Source organism: Carassius carassius, chromosome 40 (genome assembly GCF_963082965.1).
Source record: "Carassius carassius chromosome 40, fCarCar2.1, whole genome shotgun sequence".
NCBI classification, from domain to species: Eukaryota; Metazoa; Chordata; class Actinopteri; order Cypriniformes; family Cyprinidae; genus Carassius; species Carassius carassius.
In genome coordinates, this window is record NC_081794.1 from 6,169,406 (window position 1) to 6,188,625 (window position 19,220).

General features: G+C 38.4%; 1 protein-coding gene across 1 annotated transcript; it reads left to right on the forward strand.

Annotated features, from left to right (window-relative positions):
• Positions 1-16,718: 16,718 nt before the first annotated feature.
• Positions 16,719-17,786, forward strand: adoa (2-aminoethanethiol (cysteamine) dioxygenase a). Its single transcript, XM_059532976.1, has one exon. It carries the CDS (start codon positions 16,979-16,981, stop codon positions 17,738-17,740), a length of 762 nt encoding a protein of 253 aa, XP_059388959.1. The 5' UTR covers positions 16,719-16,978; the 3' UTR covers positions 17,741-17,786.
• Positions 17,787-19,220: the final 1,434 nt, after the last annotated feature.

Below are 19,220 nucleotides of genomic sequence, written 5' to 3' on the forward strand. Positions count from 1 at the left end.
TGTAATAAACAAATTTATCATACAACATTGCTCCCACTAAAATATGAGGCCTCTATCCACAATATTGCTTTCTTAAGTGAAGTCATATCAGCTGAATCAGGAGAGAAATATGCTGATTAAGTACCATTTACAAACATAACCAACCCAAAACAAATATGTTGTTGGATTTTAATGTGAGAGGACAACAGGGATGGACCTTTTAACTAGAGGAAGAGCTCTATGGATTATGGACTTCATGGCAATGGTTTTATAAAAAGCAATTTTTACAACTTCTGTCTCTCAAGACTCTCAAATCTGTCTGGTGGATACTAGAAACCACTTAGAGCAACCTAGCAACCACTCATAACAACCAGATGGCAGCTCTCCAGCAACCATACCGAACACCTAAGCATTTTTGAGCACACATTAAAACCACTAATGTCTTCAGTAAACTTCCCCACTGGAGCATAAGGCAACAGGTTAACCACTTACTTCTGCTCTCAAAGGTTGACTTCCAATATATAATGTGAATCTTTCTTTGTTTGATTTTCTTTGCATCCTTTTGTATCTATCATTAGTCACTCTTCACCTTTCAGATAAGGCAACCCGTTAATTTTAGGTAGAATGTCCAAGTGCTTAAAATGTCTTAAAGGTCAAATTGTGACCTTTCATAGAAAGGATTTTGGCAGACACGTTTCATATCCTTATTTTGAGGTCTGTGGATTCCCCTAACAGACCTGAGCCTTTGTACTCAGATCTTCACCTCTGCACTAACCTCCAGAGTGAGATAGGCTCTATCTATCTCACTTTCTCTCTTTTCATTTGAGTCTTATGGGAGGGGGGTATGCTTGTTCCACAATATTATTTTTACTGTTTGTGTGCAGAGCTTCTGCATTGTGTGACATCAAATGAAAGAAGTGAAAACTCAGCACAAATAGTTGTGAAACGATACAGTCTGGCTTCACAACCTTAAATTGAATGCCCAATAAATAGAACACATGAAGACATGAAAATGTCATTACTTTAAAAGGCTAATTCTTGTAGTCTCCTAATGAGCTGCCCTCTGATGCCTCATGGCAGAAGGTAACTGTATATGACTCTAAATCGACATATTTCATCTAAGATTTCAATATAATTAATATAAATCAATATGTCATGTCCATTTATTGTTTTATTTTTTTTATTTTTTTATTAATAATGAGAAGGATATGCCTGTGACACACTACCTAAAGTTGTGTATGAAGGATTAAATATAAAAGTAAATAATTAAATAATGTTTTTTTTTAAAGAAGACTGCATTTATGAATAAAACACAGTAAAATATTATCAAAATTTAAAACAACTGTTTCCTATTTAATATATATTAAAATGCAAATTATTTGTACAATAGCAAAGCTAATTTTTTTTAGCATCATAACTGCAGTCTTCAGTGTCACACAATCCTTCAGAAATCCTTCTAATATGCTGACGTTCAAAAACATTCAATAATTAATAATTAATATTCCTCTATTTGACCAGTAGTGAGTTTATCTTCTAATAATGATTGATGGCCTGTATGTTATGTCTTAAAAAAAAAAAAAAAAAAAAAAAAAAAAAAATATATATATATATATATATATATATATATATATATATAGTTGCAATCAAAATTACTCAACCCCTCAGAGACTGCAGTAATTAACAAATACAAGCTTTTCTGAAGATCCAGGACAAAAAAAAAATGCATCTATAACAGTTCACTTGCATATTAAAAGTGATATTGTCAATATATAATGTAATATTTTTGAGTTATAAGATTTTTAAATAATACTGCTATGTCATAATTATTCAACCCCTATTCAACATTGCTGTTTTTAAATCACTTATTTGCGTGGTGGGGAATAAAACAGTCTCAAAACACAGTTAAGCCTTTAGAAACTCTATTAAAAACAGAATTAGCTTGAGCTGTTACACATACAGTTAGCCCATGCATGTGCTTATGTTGAGTAGCAAAAATGTCAACAGAGATCTCACAAAAGCTAAAGAGAATAAATATTGTATTACTTTAGAAAGGCTAAGGCTATATGAAGATTTCCAAGAGATTGAAAGTTCCTAGAGACAGCTTTCAGCCTTACTTCTTAGCTTAAAGTGTGTTGTACCAGAAAACCTTTGAGGGTGTTGAAGAAAAAGCACAATATCATAAAATGTTTAATCAGAGCAACTGAGGAAAAACTTGCAATGTACAGTCAAACACTTGCAAGATGATCCGATGAAAGGAGGAAAACCATTTCAATGCAGTGTGTAAGAAGAACACTAGACAAGTATGGCCTTCATGTTGAGACATCTTGCAGAATACCACTCTTGATCAAGAAGAACAAAAGGCAGACCTGAACTTGATCAAATTCATTTGTGTAGACCTGTGGAGATCTGAAGGAATGTTTTATGGAGTGATGTGACCAAACTGGAACTTTTTGGACCCATGGATCAGCGGTATGTCTGCTGCAAAAAGGGCAAAGCTCATAAGCAGAAGAACACCATCTCCATCATCAAACTTGGAGGTGGATCAGTCCTGTTATGGGGTTTCTTAACTGTAGCAGGAAGTGGAAATCATGACTGTATGAAGGACATCGTGGATTCTTTGAAGTATCAGGCCATTTTGACAAGAATTGTGATGCCTTTGGTGCAAAGACTGAAGCTGATGATCAATGGACTTTCCTGCAGGACGGTCATCCCAAAGTACACATCCAAATCTACTTCTGCTTGGTTCAGTGATCAGTTATAGAATGTTCTTGAGTGGCCTGTTCAGTCTCCAAAACTTAATTCTCATTGAAAAAGAAAGCAGTGGTGAATGTGAAAGCCAAAGATTATCCGTGATCTGGAAGCTTTTTCAGGCAATGAATGGGCCAAGACTGTAGTAGAGAGGTGACAGAAGCTTCTAAACACTCACAGACAGCGTTTATTGGTGATTTTAAAGAATAAAAGATTCTGCACAAAATTTGAGTTTTAGGGGGTTGAATAATTTTGAACATAAATGTTTAGAGCCAATTTGAATCATGAATCATCATGATTCATCAGTGTTCCATTCTCAGAATGACTCAAAAGTTTTCTGCGATAAAATGTCTTGTAGGTCAAAGGGGTTGAATAATTTTGTTTGCAACTGTATATATATATATATATATATTTCTTTATTTTAAAGATTGCTATTATTGTATATAGTATGTGATACCTACATTTACAGAAACAATAAACCATTGCAGGGTGGAATCAACATAATAATTAGACAACTTGAGATTAATAATTAGGCAATATGCAGAGATACACGTTCACTTTTTATAGGAATCACCAATCACCATACTGGAAAGTGTTTTATAATGAGCCTTATGTATAGAGATATTGACAGATGGATGTTGCATTATAAACTAATAGCTCAAATCTTTAAAAGGATTTCAAACCAATAGCAGAATTTCATTCCAATTAAAGTTCAAATGCAAGTCCTTGTTTATAGGTTGGTATTCAGTTCTCATCTTTTTAGCAAAGACAGGAAATGATTCATCACTTAAGGTATCTGTGCCACTATTATTACTAATATTTTGTGCATAGTAAAGCCTCGGCATTTTGTTTAGAGTCACTAAGCGCTGCCTTTTACATTGTCAGCTTCCTGATAAACATCCATTATTCTCTTCCACACACTCACACGCACTCACACACTCACACGATCGACAGCTTTGTCAGAAGGAGGAAGTAAAATCTCACAAGCTGACATGTCACCATACATCCTCCATTCCATCCCGAGAGTTTTCCCAACTTGGGATATGACTACAAAGCATGGAAATGCAAGGAATGCCTCTCAATGTCACGGAGGAATCAGCAGTTCTGAGCTCCTGTCAGCTCCAGGAACTCTGGATGGAAGGCCACTGGCGAGGGCAGTGTGCCCAGCAGACGTGAACCGCCAACTGGATGAGGTACCTTATACGAAGAGCCTGCTTCCATCTTGATCCTCAACAATAACAGGGGGACAGGATGAGGCCATCAGTCTCCATTACGGAGACACTGTTTTCTCTTAAATTACCCTCTCTGTCGTGTTCTCCGCAGTATCTATAGGAGCGGCTGTCTCGTGCATCATTTCGCTCACAAAGCTTGAAAGCCCCCTGGAGGGGAGAAAGAGCTCCTTCCTGCCCCGCCAGCCCCTGCTTGCATGTCCGTCCACCTTGACAGGGACAGTCTCTGCCGACAAGAGGGCAAATTAGCATAGCAATGGAGACCCTCTCAGGGCTGAGAGGGGCGGACAGTGTAAGTGACTCTGCGGCCGCCCATCCCCAGCCTCATTCCTACCCCAGTGGCAACTGAGACCATCTGAACAAGTGAAAGCAGGACTGCCGACTCACCTTAAAGACCTACCTGAAGGCCACGTAAAGAGCAGGTGAGGTATCAGGTGCCCGCCTGCATGCAGTGTTTGGAGACTGTGCATTTCCATGTTTCTCAATGAAAACAAACACAGAGCAGAGCGAATCAGCGGTGGCGCTTTAACATACCTGACGCAGATGGATCAACACGTAGTCAAAAACATCCTATAGATGTTCTGACGCAGGTTCTTGGATTCAGTGTGTTTATATTTTGTCTAGCTCAGAGAGTCTCAATAGCTGCACTTTTCACTCATCCGCCAAGAACAGCACTTCAGTGCATTTATTATAAGGAGATAATAGTATCATCTCCAGATGAATGATCTCTTATGAACAATATCATGTTATTATATGCATTAATATCACAAAGCAATATACTTGATATTGCCAACGTGATAAAGTAGAAAATGCTGTTGTTTTGGATTTATCATGTCGTTCTCTTTAAATGTATCATTATCATTAACTTTGAATAAAGCTTTGTTCAACAAAAAGACATTTGGGACTGACAATTATGTGAGTTTGATTGAAATCATTTCCATTATAGACTTTATTCTTCAAAAACGACAAATGTGAACTAATTCTTGTACAAGCTATGTGAAAATCTGGTAAAAGAAAAAATCATGCATACACAAATGCATATACAAATATGCATATGTACATAAATGTTGATTTTTTTTTGATAATACAGTAAAAATAATCAAATGAATAGTTTATTTGCAATTTGTGTAAATAAACATAATTTTTTTTTCAAACTCATGTTTTTTATTTTATTATCCTGTTTATTTTGTGTTAGGTAACTTGTATTGTTTGTTGTTTTTACCTTATCAAAATAACCCAACTGCAGTTTGATTGAGATAAATTGGAACGCACAATGAAAAAATATGATTTCTGAAAATTGTTCAAAACTGAGTTATCTGTTTTTACAAAGGAATTCTCCAAATATTATTACAATTTAAACAAACTGCTTTTTTATTAATTATTGAATATATTTTGAAATATAGTAATTTATTCCTGTGATGTGTTAGTTTTGCTGCTAATTTATTTATTTGAAACTGTGGTACATTTTTCAAGATTCTGAATAGAATGTTAAATAGTTCAAAAGCTTAAAGAACTGAATTTTTGTAGTATTATTGTCTTTACTGTCACTTTTGATCAGTTTATTGCTTTCTTGCTGAATAAAGGCCTTCATTTTCAGACTGCCACAACAACAGCTCTGTTCACACCTAGCCTTTTGTGAGGGAGAAATATCTGCTATCAGTCTTCTTATGATTGAACTGTGTAGAGGTAACTCTTCTTGATGTCATGTGATCTCTGTATTAACCTCTCGATAAATGCCCTCTGTCTCTCTGAGCAAGACTTTCCCAATGGTTTCTGCTGTAGATGCCTCATCTCAATGAAGCAGCAAGCCTTCGTTCACATCAGCCATCATCCTTTCTACTTCAGAGTGTATCTGAGAAGAGTCTCAATTCACAGACCAAGCGTGAAAGACGGCGAACGACTTTAGTGATATAAAGTGTTACTGTTATTGTCAGGACCTGTTGCCCAAAACCCACAGCTTCTGTAAATAGTTCAATTTTAGACAATGAAAGCATTAGTTGTAGTTTTTTAAGTGTTTTGTGTGTCCTCACAAAACATGTTTTACCCTTGCCTTTTTTCTTAAATTAGCTGAGTGTGCAAGTTCTTGTCTATGCATCAATACTGGATAGAGACTAGAGGAAGAATTTAGTCTTTGGATGAATCACAGGACACAAATTGGGGTTTGGAAAAACATATAACTGTTGATTTTTTTTTTTTTTTTTTATTAGTCAAAACTGTTTTTCTCATTATGAGTCAATGACCCTTGATCATCAGACAGCAGTGAACACAGTTTCTGACCCTTGCCATTAAGGAAAGTGTTTGCCATTGAGATATACAATAAAAAAGACTTCTTCTTCTTTGATCTTAGCAGACAAATGCCCCAGATATGCAAATTGCACATGTGAAATTACTTTAAAGAACTATAAAATACAGATAAGTTGAAGGTTCTTTCCCAGCCATATTATATGAACGTTTTTCTAACATTTGTTTTGCATAACATTCATTCAATGTTTGCTTTAAATTATGAAAACATTATTTTTAATTTATCTCTGAATGTTCTGAAACAAGTAATAACATTTAAAAAAGTTATTTTATTTATATAGCGCTTTATACACTACAGATTCAACTACGCTTTATACACTACAGTGTCAAAGCAGCTTTAAAGTGTTAAACAGGAAAATAATGTTTCAATAATGCAATCAAAATTCAATTCTGCTTTTAAGCAGCTCTAAAAAGAGGACAATAGTTAACAGTCAGTTTTTCCAGTTAATGTCACTTTAATGTTGATTCAATGATGTCACCATCCAGCTCATTTCAGTTCTCATCCAGTACTATCTATGTATAACTTTTGCTAGAAAGTTCTGAGAACGTTCTCTTTCTCTTTGGAGTGTTACAAGCTCTTTGTGAATAAAGAAGATCTGTAAAGTTGCAAAGATTAAAGTCTCAAATCCAAAGAGATATTCTTTATAAAAGTTAAGACTCGTCCACGCCCCCCTGAAACAGCTCGTTCTAACACGCCCCACACGTCTACATCACTATGTGGGAAGATTTGCATAACACCGACCAGATGTTCACGAAAAGAAAGAAAGCACAGCTTTAATTCTCGCTGTAGTATAGTTGTTGCCGCCTCCGGCATGTCGTATAGATGCTGTGTGTTTGGTTGTGAATGTGAAAGTACTTTGTTTGGCCTTCCAAAAGAGGACAATAGACGATTCGGCCTCCGCTCACACAAGGCTGTGTGATGCTGTTTCATTGGGAAAGCAAAACTACTTTGTTTTTGCCTTCCAAAAGAAGACACGACTAGAAATCATGTTTATATCACATTTATAATGGGTTTTATGTTTATGTCTCATTGCTCCGGCCGGACAGGGCATCACAATATGTTAAGAGGCGTAACATTTATGTCTCAGGCTTGAGGTATTCGGCCAATCACAATACACTGGATAGCTGGCCAATGAGAGTACACCTCGCTTTTCAGACCGATGAGCCTTGTAAAAATCAACCGGTTTCAGAAGGCAGTGTCACGCTGTCTAGTCTCTGTTTCCCTGGGTGTCCACTAGTAGGCCCACTTCCCCTTAGGCACTTCACCGTAGGCACTACAATTCCAACTAGCCTTGTCCCTTCATCACAGTAATTGCACTCCCGCTAATTGCACCAGGTGTCTTCACTTATTAGTCATTAGCCTCCCTATATTTACCTGTCTTTTCCTGTTTGTCTTCATGGAGTCCTTAATTTCCGTTTCCTGCCGTACCCAGTCTTCTCGTTTCCCGAGTTCCTCGCATTCCGAGTTCCTGTTCCTCTGTCCGTTCCTGTTCCCTTCCTGTCCCTTCCTTGTTTGTTTATTTGGATTGTTTCTGGTTTTGACCCTGGCTTGTTTGGATTACGATTTGGATTACCCTTAATAAAAACATATTGCTATTGGATCTATCGTTCCCTGTGTTTCACTGGGTCACGAACATCACAGAAGGACTCCATCACACAAGATCCAGCGGTATGTTTCTCGATGTTTCCTCCCCAGTCACCGAGCGGGAATGAAGGGTTTTGAGGGAACCCGCCTGGTCGTGTTTCGTGGGACCAGGGGAGGTCGCAGAGGAGTGAGTGGTCGAGAGGAGGTTCGGCATCACTCTCCACCATGGCCCCCCTTCGACCAGGGGCTCGTGTGGGACGGATCGGAGCCGCCGTCTCACCATGGCGGACGGAGAGGGGAGAGGAAGCGCACGTCTGCCGAGCCAGCGCCACTGCACAAGATGGCCGCCAGCCCAGCGACATGATGCAAGGTGGCCGCCAGCCCAGCGCCGCTGCCTAAGATGGCAGCCACAGTTGACCTTCCAGAGTTGAGTCAGGTTCCCGTTGACCCTCCAGAGTCGAGTCAGGTTCCCGTTGACCCTCCAGAGTCGAGTCAGGTTCCCGTTGACCCTCCAGAGTCGAGTCAGGTGCTCGTGGACCCTCCAGAGTCAGGGCTAGTCACCGTTGACCCTCCAGAGTCAGGGCTAGTCACCGTTGACCTTCCAGAGTCAGAGCTAGTCACCGTTAACGTTGACCCTCCAGAGTCAGGGCTAGTCACCGTTGACCCTCCAGAGTCAGGGCTAGTCACCGTTGACCTTCCAGGGTCAGGGCTAGTCACCGTTGACCTTCCAGAGTCAGGGCTAGTCACCGTTGACCTTCCAGAGTCAGGGTTAGTCAGCGTTGACCTTCCAGAGTCAGGGCTAATCACCGTTGACCCTCCAGAGTCAGGACTAGTCACCGTTGACCTTCCAGAGTCAGGGCTAGTCACCGTTGACACTCCGGAGTCAAGCCAAGTCACCGGTGAAATTCATGGACAAAGGCAAATCACCAATGATCTTCATGGGCAAAGTCCAGTCACCAGTACTCTTCATGAACAAAGTCAAGTCACCATTGATCTTCATGGGCAAGGTCAAGTCACCAGTGTTCTTCATGGGCAAGGTCAAGTCACAGACTATCTTCATGGACAGTGGCATGTCACCATTGATCTTCATGAACAAATGCAAGTCACCAATGATCTTCATGAACAAAGGTAAGTCACCAATGATCTTCATGAACAAATGCAAGTCACCAATGATCTTCATGAACAAATGCAAGTCACCAATGATCTTAATGAGCAGAGTCAGGCCACCAATGATCTTCATGAGCAGAGTCAAGTCAGCATTGATCTTCTGGAATCGAGTCTAAACACCATGGGATTACCAGAGTCTCTCCACGTCTTTGCTGAACTACCAGAGCCTCTCCACGTCTCTGCTGAACTACTAGAGCTTCTCCACGTCTCTGCTGAACTACCAGAGTCTCTGCTCGCCTCTGCGGAACTTCCAAAGCCTCGTCACGTCTCAGCCGAACTCTCTGAGCGCTCGACTGATCCTGCCGTGGCCACGGAGGCTACCCTTAACTTGTTCATGTTCTCTGTTTCAGACTTGCCTAACCAGACTTGCTCTCCTGTTAATTCGATCCCACTGTGGTGGTCGTCTGCACCGCCCTGGTGGGCTTCTGTCTCGACCACACGGAGGTGGGGGTCTTCTGCGCCGCCCTGGTGGGCTTCTGTCTTGACCGCACGGCTGTGGTGGTCTTCTGCGCCGCCCTGGTGGGCTTCTGTCTCGACCACACGGAGGTGGGGGTCTTCTGTGCCGCCCTGGTGGGCTTCTGTCTCGACCACACGGAGGTGGGGGTCTTCTGCGCCGCCCTGGTGGGCTTCTGTCTCGACCGCACGGCTGTGGTGGTCTTCTGCGCCGCCCTGGTGGGCTTCTGTCTCGACCGCACGGTTGTGGTGGTCTTCTGCTCTGCCCTGGTGGGCTTCTGTCTCGACCACACGGATGTGGTGGTCTTCTGTGCCGCCCTGGGGGGTTTCTGTCTCGACCGCACAGATGTGGTGGTCTTCTGCGCCACCCTGGTGGGCTTCTGTCTCGACCACACGGATGTGGTGGTCTTCTGCACCGCCCTGGTGGGCCGCTGTCTTGACCACACGGATGTGGTGGTCTTCTGCTCCGCCCTGGTGGGCTTCACATCATTCCTGGACTTGTGTTTTGTGGTTGTTTTGTTTTTGCTCTTTTGTCTGTTTTCCATCTATGGACCTGGCCCTCCGTCCCTCCCCCTGATCCTCCGCCGGTCCAACTCCCTCATGGGTTCCTTGTCTTTGTCTTTCTCTCTGTTCCCCTCTAAGGACCTGGCCCTCCGTCCCTCCCCCTGATCCTCCACCGGTCCACCTCCCTCCTGGGCTCCTTGTTTTTGTGTTTGCACCTCTTGTCTCTGTTTCCCCATTTTACCTGGTCCTCTTGTCTCTGTTTCCCCATTTTACCTGGCCCTCCATCCCTCCCCCTGGTCCTCCGCCGCTCCACCTCCCTCATGGTCTCTTTGTGTCCTTGGTCTCTTCTTGGGTTCGGGTGGGGCATCTGGCAGCTGCTCCGTGGTTCTCTCGTTTCCCGAGTTCCTCGCATTCCGAGTTCCTGTTCCTCTGTCCGTTCCTGTTCCCTTCCTGTTCCTTCCTTGTTTGTTTATTTGGATTGTTTCTGGTTTTGACCCTGGCTTGTTTGGATTACGATTTGGATTACCCTTAATAAAAACATACTGCTATTGGATCTATTGTTCCCTGTGTTTTACTGGGTCACGAACGTCACAGGCAGTGCATAGAGGAGAAACAATAATGTACTGTATGTGGAAAATAATGTTTTTTTTTTTACCTTAAACCGCATAAACACATTTCATTACACCAAATACACCAAATAATGTTCTTTTTACCAATATCATATGACAAAGTTGTTTATATTGGAAAACAGGTTCTTTGGATTTTTTGAATTGTGCTTTTATGGTTCTTGCTCACTGAAAGGTTCTTTAAGAAGACCAAATGGTCCTTTTCTGACACCACTGCAAAAACTTCCTTTTGGGCAGAGGTGGGTAGTAACGAGTTACATTTACTTCGTTACATTTACTTGAGTAATTTTTTGGGGTAACTAATACTTTTCGGAGTATATTTAAAGATGGGTACTTTATACTCTTACTTGAGTAAATTTTTGGGGAAAAATCTTTACTTTTACTTCGTTACTGTGGGCGACGCTCCTCTCGTTACTTTATCTTAATACAATAAATGTTATAAATGCTTCAGTTTATTCCAAACGCGCCGTCTACTTTTCTCTGGGCAATGAGCGATGCCCATTCGCGAATGATTCATTCTTTTGAGTCAATTCTGTTCAAAGGCTTGATCAAACCAATTGGCAAACGAGTGAATTGGTTCATGAATCAGTTTGAATGAGTCGTTCAGTTCTCTGCCGCGCGCGCTGAGCGTCTGAAGTGGTTCACTCGGAGTTGTAACGTTTAAGAACAGAAAGAGTGTTGAAAACGTGGCTGGAACTGCACTGAATTGAAAGCAAATCTGCAAAAGATATTATTTGCTAGCGATGGAGATCCTTATTAGATGAACACCGCGTGTGCGGTCTACTGTTTAACAGGTAATAACTTGGGCTACATTCGATTACAGTACACGATACCACTGTGACATTAGTTTGTTGTACGTGTGTGGCTTATAACAGAGGGGAGTCAAGTTGAATGCAACTTCCAAAAGACAAAAAATAGCCGATTAAGATTTTATTAATTTTAATACAATCACACGGTGCGAGTACGTTCAGCAAGTCATATCATCAGCTGCTAAATTCAGATCTGTGATTATTTGCTGGCGCTGAGCCAGAGATAGATGCGTTTAAACAGCGCTGCGCATTATAACCAATCACACATGATTCTTTTGAGCTTATTAAAGCATTGGCCAATCAGAGGCGTTCAGATGAGTCATCGCTAAAATGCCGGTGCTTCCTTCACGCGCTCACTGACTGAATACCTCTTTCTGGCGAATTTTCTCGTCAGAAACAACAAAGTGCAGATGTGTGTATGAATCTTTAATTAAGATATTGATTTCACAGTGTTAACAGTTTCAGTGATTTTAATGGGAGTTTCTGAGAGTGATTGAAATCTAGACTGTCAGTGAAAATTATCTTTAATAATGTAAATGTTATTTGCTCTCTTTCTGAACAATGAAAGATTAGTAGCAATATTTATATCACATTAACTTTCAATGTTAAATTCACATTTAATATAAAGTCAGTCGTATTAAAAATATGTTATGGCATGACACCTATATCTGTTACTTAAGTAAACAGACAAGGTTTTATAATAAATTACATAAATTGGAGTAAAGGTTGATGAAATATATACATTTATACACGCACACATACATTACATACATTTTATCTATATATCTAAATAAAAATAGGCTCAGTATATATGACCCAAAGTAACTAGTAACTAACTACTCGAGTAGATTTTTTATCCAATACTTTTTTACTCTTACTCAAGTAACTATTCAAGACTAGTAATTTTACTTTTACTTGAGTAAATATTTCTAGAAGTACTTTTACTTTTACTTGAGTACAGTTTTTGGGTACTCTACCCACCTCTGCTTTTGGGACATTATTTTTAAGAGTGTAGGCTATTAACATAATACTGAGGACAATATGAAATGGACCATTTTTTTAATCTACTACCATTTGCTAATAAACAATATATGCATGGCAAATGATTCCAAAATGATGATAACATACATGGTGTGAAAACATGTTCTGCTTTCAATCCCGTGTATAAGCCATGTAGATGGAATCTTATTTAATAAAGCAATGACGAAGAACGCTTACGCACATGCTGCCTGCATGACAGCCCCTCATTCACAGAATACACACATAATAAAACGCAATGCATTACACAGGAGTGATCCTTCTTCACATAAAGAACAACAACATTTTCATTGGCCTTTGCCTCTTAACCATGCAGATATTTTCCAAACAGTCAAAACATGAATTTTTATGATCTGATGGAATAGCTGGCATATCTAAAAACTGTAACTATTTCAGTTTCCTCAAGAAATCAATGGAGTCTCATTTGTGAAGGCATAAAAGACTCACCACTGACAAAGGCATGCATGCACCACCAATCATAACAGAACAGACGGCAGATTGAGCACAACAATGGGGACGTTCATCACAAGATGTCGGAGCAATTAGAAAGTCTTATTGTCCTCTGCTCAGCTCATTCAGGATTCTTGGCTGGAATTACCAGAGATGCATGAACTCCATTCTATCTGACCTCTATGCAATGTTAGTCATGCACATTTTAAGCATCTGCGAATAATGTTGCCTTTATCTGCCCTGGACTTTAGCTGCTGAGAATGACTGCTTCTCGTTTGGAAAAACTAGCTTATTCTGAGATAATGTACACATACAAGTTGGCTGAATTGTAAGAGAACTATGTAAGCCTTCTCACATGAGAGAGGTTTCTCTGCACAGTTTAAGAGCTGAATTAATCTATCAAGGCTTTGTTGTTTCGTTCAACGGGGATGAATTACAGTTTTGAAATAGACCTTTTGGCCCAAATCACAAAAGTCCAAACCACATAACCGTTAGCTTAATATTTATATTGGTAAATCAAACAAGTATACAGTAACAAAAATCAAACAAAGAGAAATCTATGCACAATATAGGACCCCAATAACTCATTTACCCATCATATAGCTATTGCACTGAAACTCAAACCATATCAAAATGCAAAAACATTCACCTTCATTCTGTAATGACAAAATAATTGAATAGTGTATTTTATGCAGTTTTCTAAATATAATAAAGATTGTTTGCCACTGGTTTGCAGGAGTAGTCCTTTACTTTATGTTGAATTTTATTCTGAGCTTGTGCAAATGACTTTGCTTTTGTCAAAAGTCACATTTAACAGTACATTTGGAAGTTTTGAGAGACAAATAAGCTCAGATTTCAGGAAAGGAAGTCATGTGTTTCCCACCCCTATTATTGAGTGTTTTTGGTTTTATTAGTGAATCACTGACAATGGGCAAATTCAATAATATTAGTGTTATTGTTAAATGGTAAATAAGAGCAACAAAAATAAATAAATAAATAAATAAATTGGTTTGGTTTGGTTTGGTTTGTTAAAAGGGGTCTGTGGGGCTAAAATGGTTGAGAAATGCTGATATTTCTTTGTGGAAAAGAAGTGCACTTAATTTGTACTAAAGTTACAATTCAAACTTCAAATCTTAAATGTAGATTTTTAAAATGCTACTTGCAAATAATATAATTGTAATGAAATAAAAGCTCACTTATATGTAAGATAGTATACTTTAAGTGTAAGTGCTATTATGTTATGATTTATGTTTTATATACATATATATATATATATACCTTCTCATTCAAAGAGTTTTCTTTATTTTCATGACTATGAAAATTGTAGATTCACACTGAAGGCATCGAAACTATGAATTAACACATGTGGAATTATATATGGAATTATATACATAACAAAAAAGTGTGAAACAACTGAAAATATGTCATATTGTAGGTGCTTCAAAGTAGCCACCTTTTGCTTTGATTACTGCTTTGCACACTCTTGGCATTCTCTTGATGAGCTTCAAGAGGTAGTCACCTGAAATGGTCTTCCAACAGTCTTGAAGGAGTTCCCCGAGAGATGCTTAGCACTTGTTGGCCCTTTTGCCTTCAGTCTGCGGTCCAGCTCACCCCTAAACCATCTCGATTGGGTTCAGGTCCGGTGACTGTGGAGGCCAGGTCATCTGGCGCAGCACCCCATCACTCTCCTTCTTGGTCAAATAGCCCTTGATGCCTTCAGTGTGACTACAATTTTCATAGTCATGAAAAAAAAGAAAACTCTTTGAATGAGAAGGTGTGTCCAAACTATATATATATATAAGATGTGCTTAAGTCCTACTTGGGTTGGTCAAAAAAAAAAAAAAATAAAAAAAAAAAAATATATATATATATATTTTATAATATGTACTCTTTTTTTTTTTTTTGAAAGGGTACACACTACTATCCTCTCTGTGATTTAATTAAAGTCCTTGCCTCCAAGAGATTGATGATGAGATATGTCTGATCTTAACATCCTGGTCACTGAGAGAGGATCTTATTGAATTACCCAAACGGAAGTGGTATTTGGATGTGCTTGCTCTCCGAGTTAATGAAGGTCCTCATTATTTCTCGAGAGGATGCTCTTTGTGGTGCTGGCACACAAAGGTACATGTCCTGAGTACGCACTTCACTGACTCAATCCGCTCCGTCCATCCACACTTCCGGTCCTCTCGCTATCAACACCAAACTGACTTATTGAAATCAGCACATGTAATGCTTTCAGTAGAATCATGTGACACTGAAAACTGTAGCTATTGTTGAATTATATTTTAAAATATATTCAAATAATAAATAAACTTTAATTATAATTATAAACTTTTTAATTATAATTTAAATTATAATAATATTTTGCAAAACGCATATACAGAACTGGTATATTACTTAGAAATTGTAGTCCATTATTGAATCCAAATGACATGACAAAATTTGTAGTCACATAATCCATTACATTACACATTTTAGGTAATGTAATTAGGCTTTTTTATTACTTTTAGATGACTTTTGGGTCGTTTATCACATTCATTTAAATAGGATAATCTTGTACCATACTGATATAAAAATGCAAAGAGTAAGTAAATATCTTCCAGTGCATTAAGCAAGGTTTCTCAAACTGGGGTCCGTAAAAGAGCTGCAGGGGGGTTGTCAGTTTATCGAAAAGCTAATTATTAATTAAATTCCCCCCAAAAATGTAAATTAAAATAAGTAATTTTAAAATAACTTCAATCAAAATAAAACACTTTAAAGGCCTACTAAAATAATAATAGAAATAGTTTTTACCTGCATGCCAGGTGATCATTAACCAACAGAGAACTGTGAACAATCAAATGTGATACTTAATTATTAAAATATTTATTGTAAAATCTCAGGGTACTAAATATAAATATATTACGTGAAAAATGCATGGGCAGAATGTACTTATTTACATGCAAATTTGTGAATTTTAAAATTGTGCATCCTTTGTGTAAATGTCCACAAAAGTGGCAGGCTATTTAAAAAAAACATTTAAAAGATAGGAGTAATTAGGGAGAATTAAATAAATGATGTTGCGGATAATATGTAATCATGTAATCAACTTAAAGAAAAGTGATTGTAGTCTGATTACGAATATTTTCAAATGTTATTTAATCTAATTAGAGGTACTTAATTTTTGGAATCTGATTAAATAATCCAGTTTATACGTAATCAGTTACTACCCAGCTCTGAGCATATATATTTTATCATAATATAATCATATTAATATATGCATAATAATGATGCATAATAAACACATTAATTTTTGAAGTTTGTATGCTGACAATGTGATGATTTGTTGTTGTTGTTGTTCTCCAGCATTTTACTTATATTTATTTATTTATTTATTTATTTTATACTTAATATTAAACACTGATATGTGAAAAAGAAGACAAAAAACAACTTGCATATAGACTGTTTCAGGAAGAGTTTACACCAGAATCAAGCCTGTGTGGATATGACATGTGATGATGATGTTGGTAGGGTGGTGATGTGTTGTGGTCCAGGGTGGCTGTGGGGGAAGGGACAGAGTTGAATGGCCCAACGGCCCTCCCACACCTCGTACTCACTAGAGATGGACAAAAGTGTGGGAGTTGCTGGGTGTTGTAGTTCTATTGTTGAGCTAAATCGTGCATTTATTAAAATCGGCCCCAGGTTTGCAAAAAACACACTTATTTAATTGAGTTTCAGAGTATATTACCAGAGCTTGCCTTAATCTGTTCGCATATTTATCGGTGATTATAAGAATTTATTTCCCATCTATAAGGGCGGAAAAACTACAAGTTCCAAATGCTGTCTGCGCGTGCGCAGTAGGCGTGGACGTGTGTGTCCGATAGCCATGAATGGGGTGGTGGAGACGCGGGTTCGTGAATTTTACCCAGATGCTAAAATTAATGTTTGCACCTCATTGGAGTTACTTTTATCATAACTTTCAACTTTCTTTTTCTCGAAGGCTTTAGATTCTTCACGCGAGACAATCTCGTCCGGCATAAAAGCGCTTTTGTGCTCATCGAGTGGCTCGAAGCAAATCACGGCTCCGTTTGTTTTCTCCCAATAAACATGCCGAGGAACAACAAGACCTCGCTGATCCAGAAGATAGCGAGCCAGGCTTATGTGACCTTCCCAAACTGCTCTACATCTGCCATCGGGGATAATAAGACGTTTTTAGAGCGGCAGGCAGAGTTGGTCACCCTGCTGTCCGACATCAGGGCTGCGGATCTGAGGATTGCGCCACCGAAGAAAGTCTCCAGATCCTCCTCAAAGTCCTCAGCAGTCCCTCCAGTCACATACATGCACATCTGTGAGACTGATGTCTTCAGTATGGGAGTGTTTCTGTTGAAATCTGGGGCTTCCATCCCTCTGCATGACCATCCCGGGATGAATGGCATGCTGAAGGTCCTGTATGGCAAGGTCAATATAAGGTGTTATGACAAGTTGGATAAAGCTGTTGGTGGCCAGAGTGACACTGAGAGGCAGTTTGATCCACCGCTGTTGCCTTTCCAGGAAGATGATGTGAGGAGAGCCGTGCTCAGGTCCTCCGGACAGTTTTCTCATCAGAGTGGCCCTTGCATCTTGTCCCCTCTCAAAGACAACCTTCATGAGATTGATGCAGTGGACGGGCCAGCTGCTTTTCTTGATATACTGGCACCACCGTATGACCCTGACAATGGGAGAGATTGTCACTACTACAAACTTTTACAAACTGCTGGCAAAAAATCTGAGCAGAGCGGTGAAGACGAGACCTGGCTTTTAGAGATCCCCCAGCCGGAAGATTTCTGGTGTGGGGGCGAGCCATACCCCGGTCCTAGAGTTTCAGTGTAGAGATGAACACTGGAATGGCCTGTGATACGTCCTTATTCTAACTCAGATGTGTAAAAAAAAAAAAAATGTTTCTTTTTTCTTGGGACTTCAGATGTCACTACATGATTTTTAAATGTCAATTCCAAACCTGTGTACATCAATTTGTGGCCTTGCTTGTGAATAATGAATGTATACATGCTTGAAAGGCATTTACTCTGTATAAGTGCACACTGTATATCTATATTAAATACATGTATTTAATTTATAAAAAAAAAAAAAAACATACAAACACCAATTCTTATGCACTGTTTATATTTTTACCTTTAAAGTACAATTAAAATGTTCACAAATAATTTTTCAATTTGACTTTTTGTGTGCATCATGTGCAAGGCTGTTCTTTAATTATTTATTTATTTATTTTTTGCTTAAAGATCAGATCAGTTTAGTTTCAATTTTTCTTTTTTACTAAAAATAATTATACATTTTGTTATAATGTATTCATCATATATGAATGTGTAAGAATATAAGTTTATACAAACATACTAATGCAAGATATCAATAAGGTCTTTTAATTGGTTAATTTATAATTGGTAAAAGCCTGCTTTTGAGTATTTTCTATTGATTTTATATGATTTACTTTAATGATTTATCCTTCATAGCTGTTGTTATACACTGCATATGAGAAACACTGGAAACTAAAAATTCTTCTCATCTTTAAAGTTTCTTAGTTTTGTTATCACTAACAATAATGGTTCTGCTGGTTCCTAATAGGCTGTGCTGCATACTGGAGTGAAATCTGTTGAAAAGTCAGACTTTCACTGTGAATGTTTACAGACTTATTAATGTCTAATGTGGCGTCATGTTTCCCACACATTGGTAAATCTATGTCTGTAACATTAACGTAGGAGGCAGCCTAAAAGTAATAAGATGATTTAATCAAATTAATTCTTATATTTATTTATTTTTAGACACTGTGCAGGTTAGACTTTGTACTTTCCTATAGTCCTACAGATTTTTGTTTATAGACCTACTTGGGTCCTCTGTCAAGCTCAGTTTATCTTCAGTGCTGTAAAGTTTAATTGATAATATATATATATATATATATATATATATATATATATATATATATATATATATATGCTTGATGTAAATATGGGGTTGTCCCGCTCTGAATGCTGGGCTTGGTATATATATAATATTTAGGTCTAAAATCAGTCTGAAAGAGCACATAAACAATAGATAATTCTAAGTTTACATACATCTCTCATATGCACTGTTTTTAGATTGCCACAATATTAGTAAAGTAGTAAAATTATTAGTAATTTCATTCATTTGCTCTCATTTATTCTTTTAATTATTCACTGTTGTTTGTTTAGTTTTTAAGCCTCCTATCAAACTACATTTTTAGTTCCAATCCAAAAGTGTATGTGCTATATTTATGTATTGCTTGATGTAAATATGGGGTTGTCCCGCTCTGAATGCTGGGCTTGGTATGAACCTT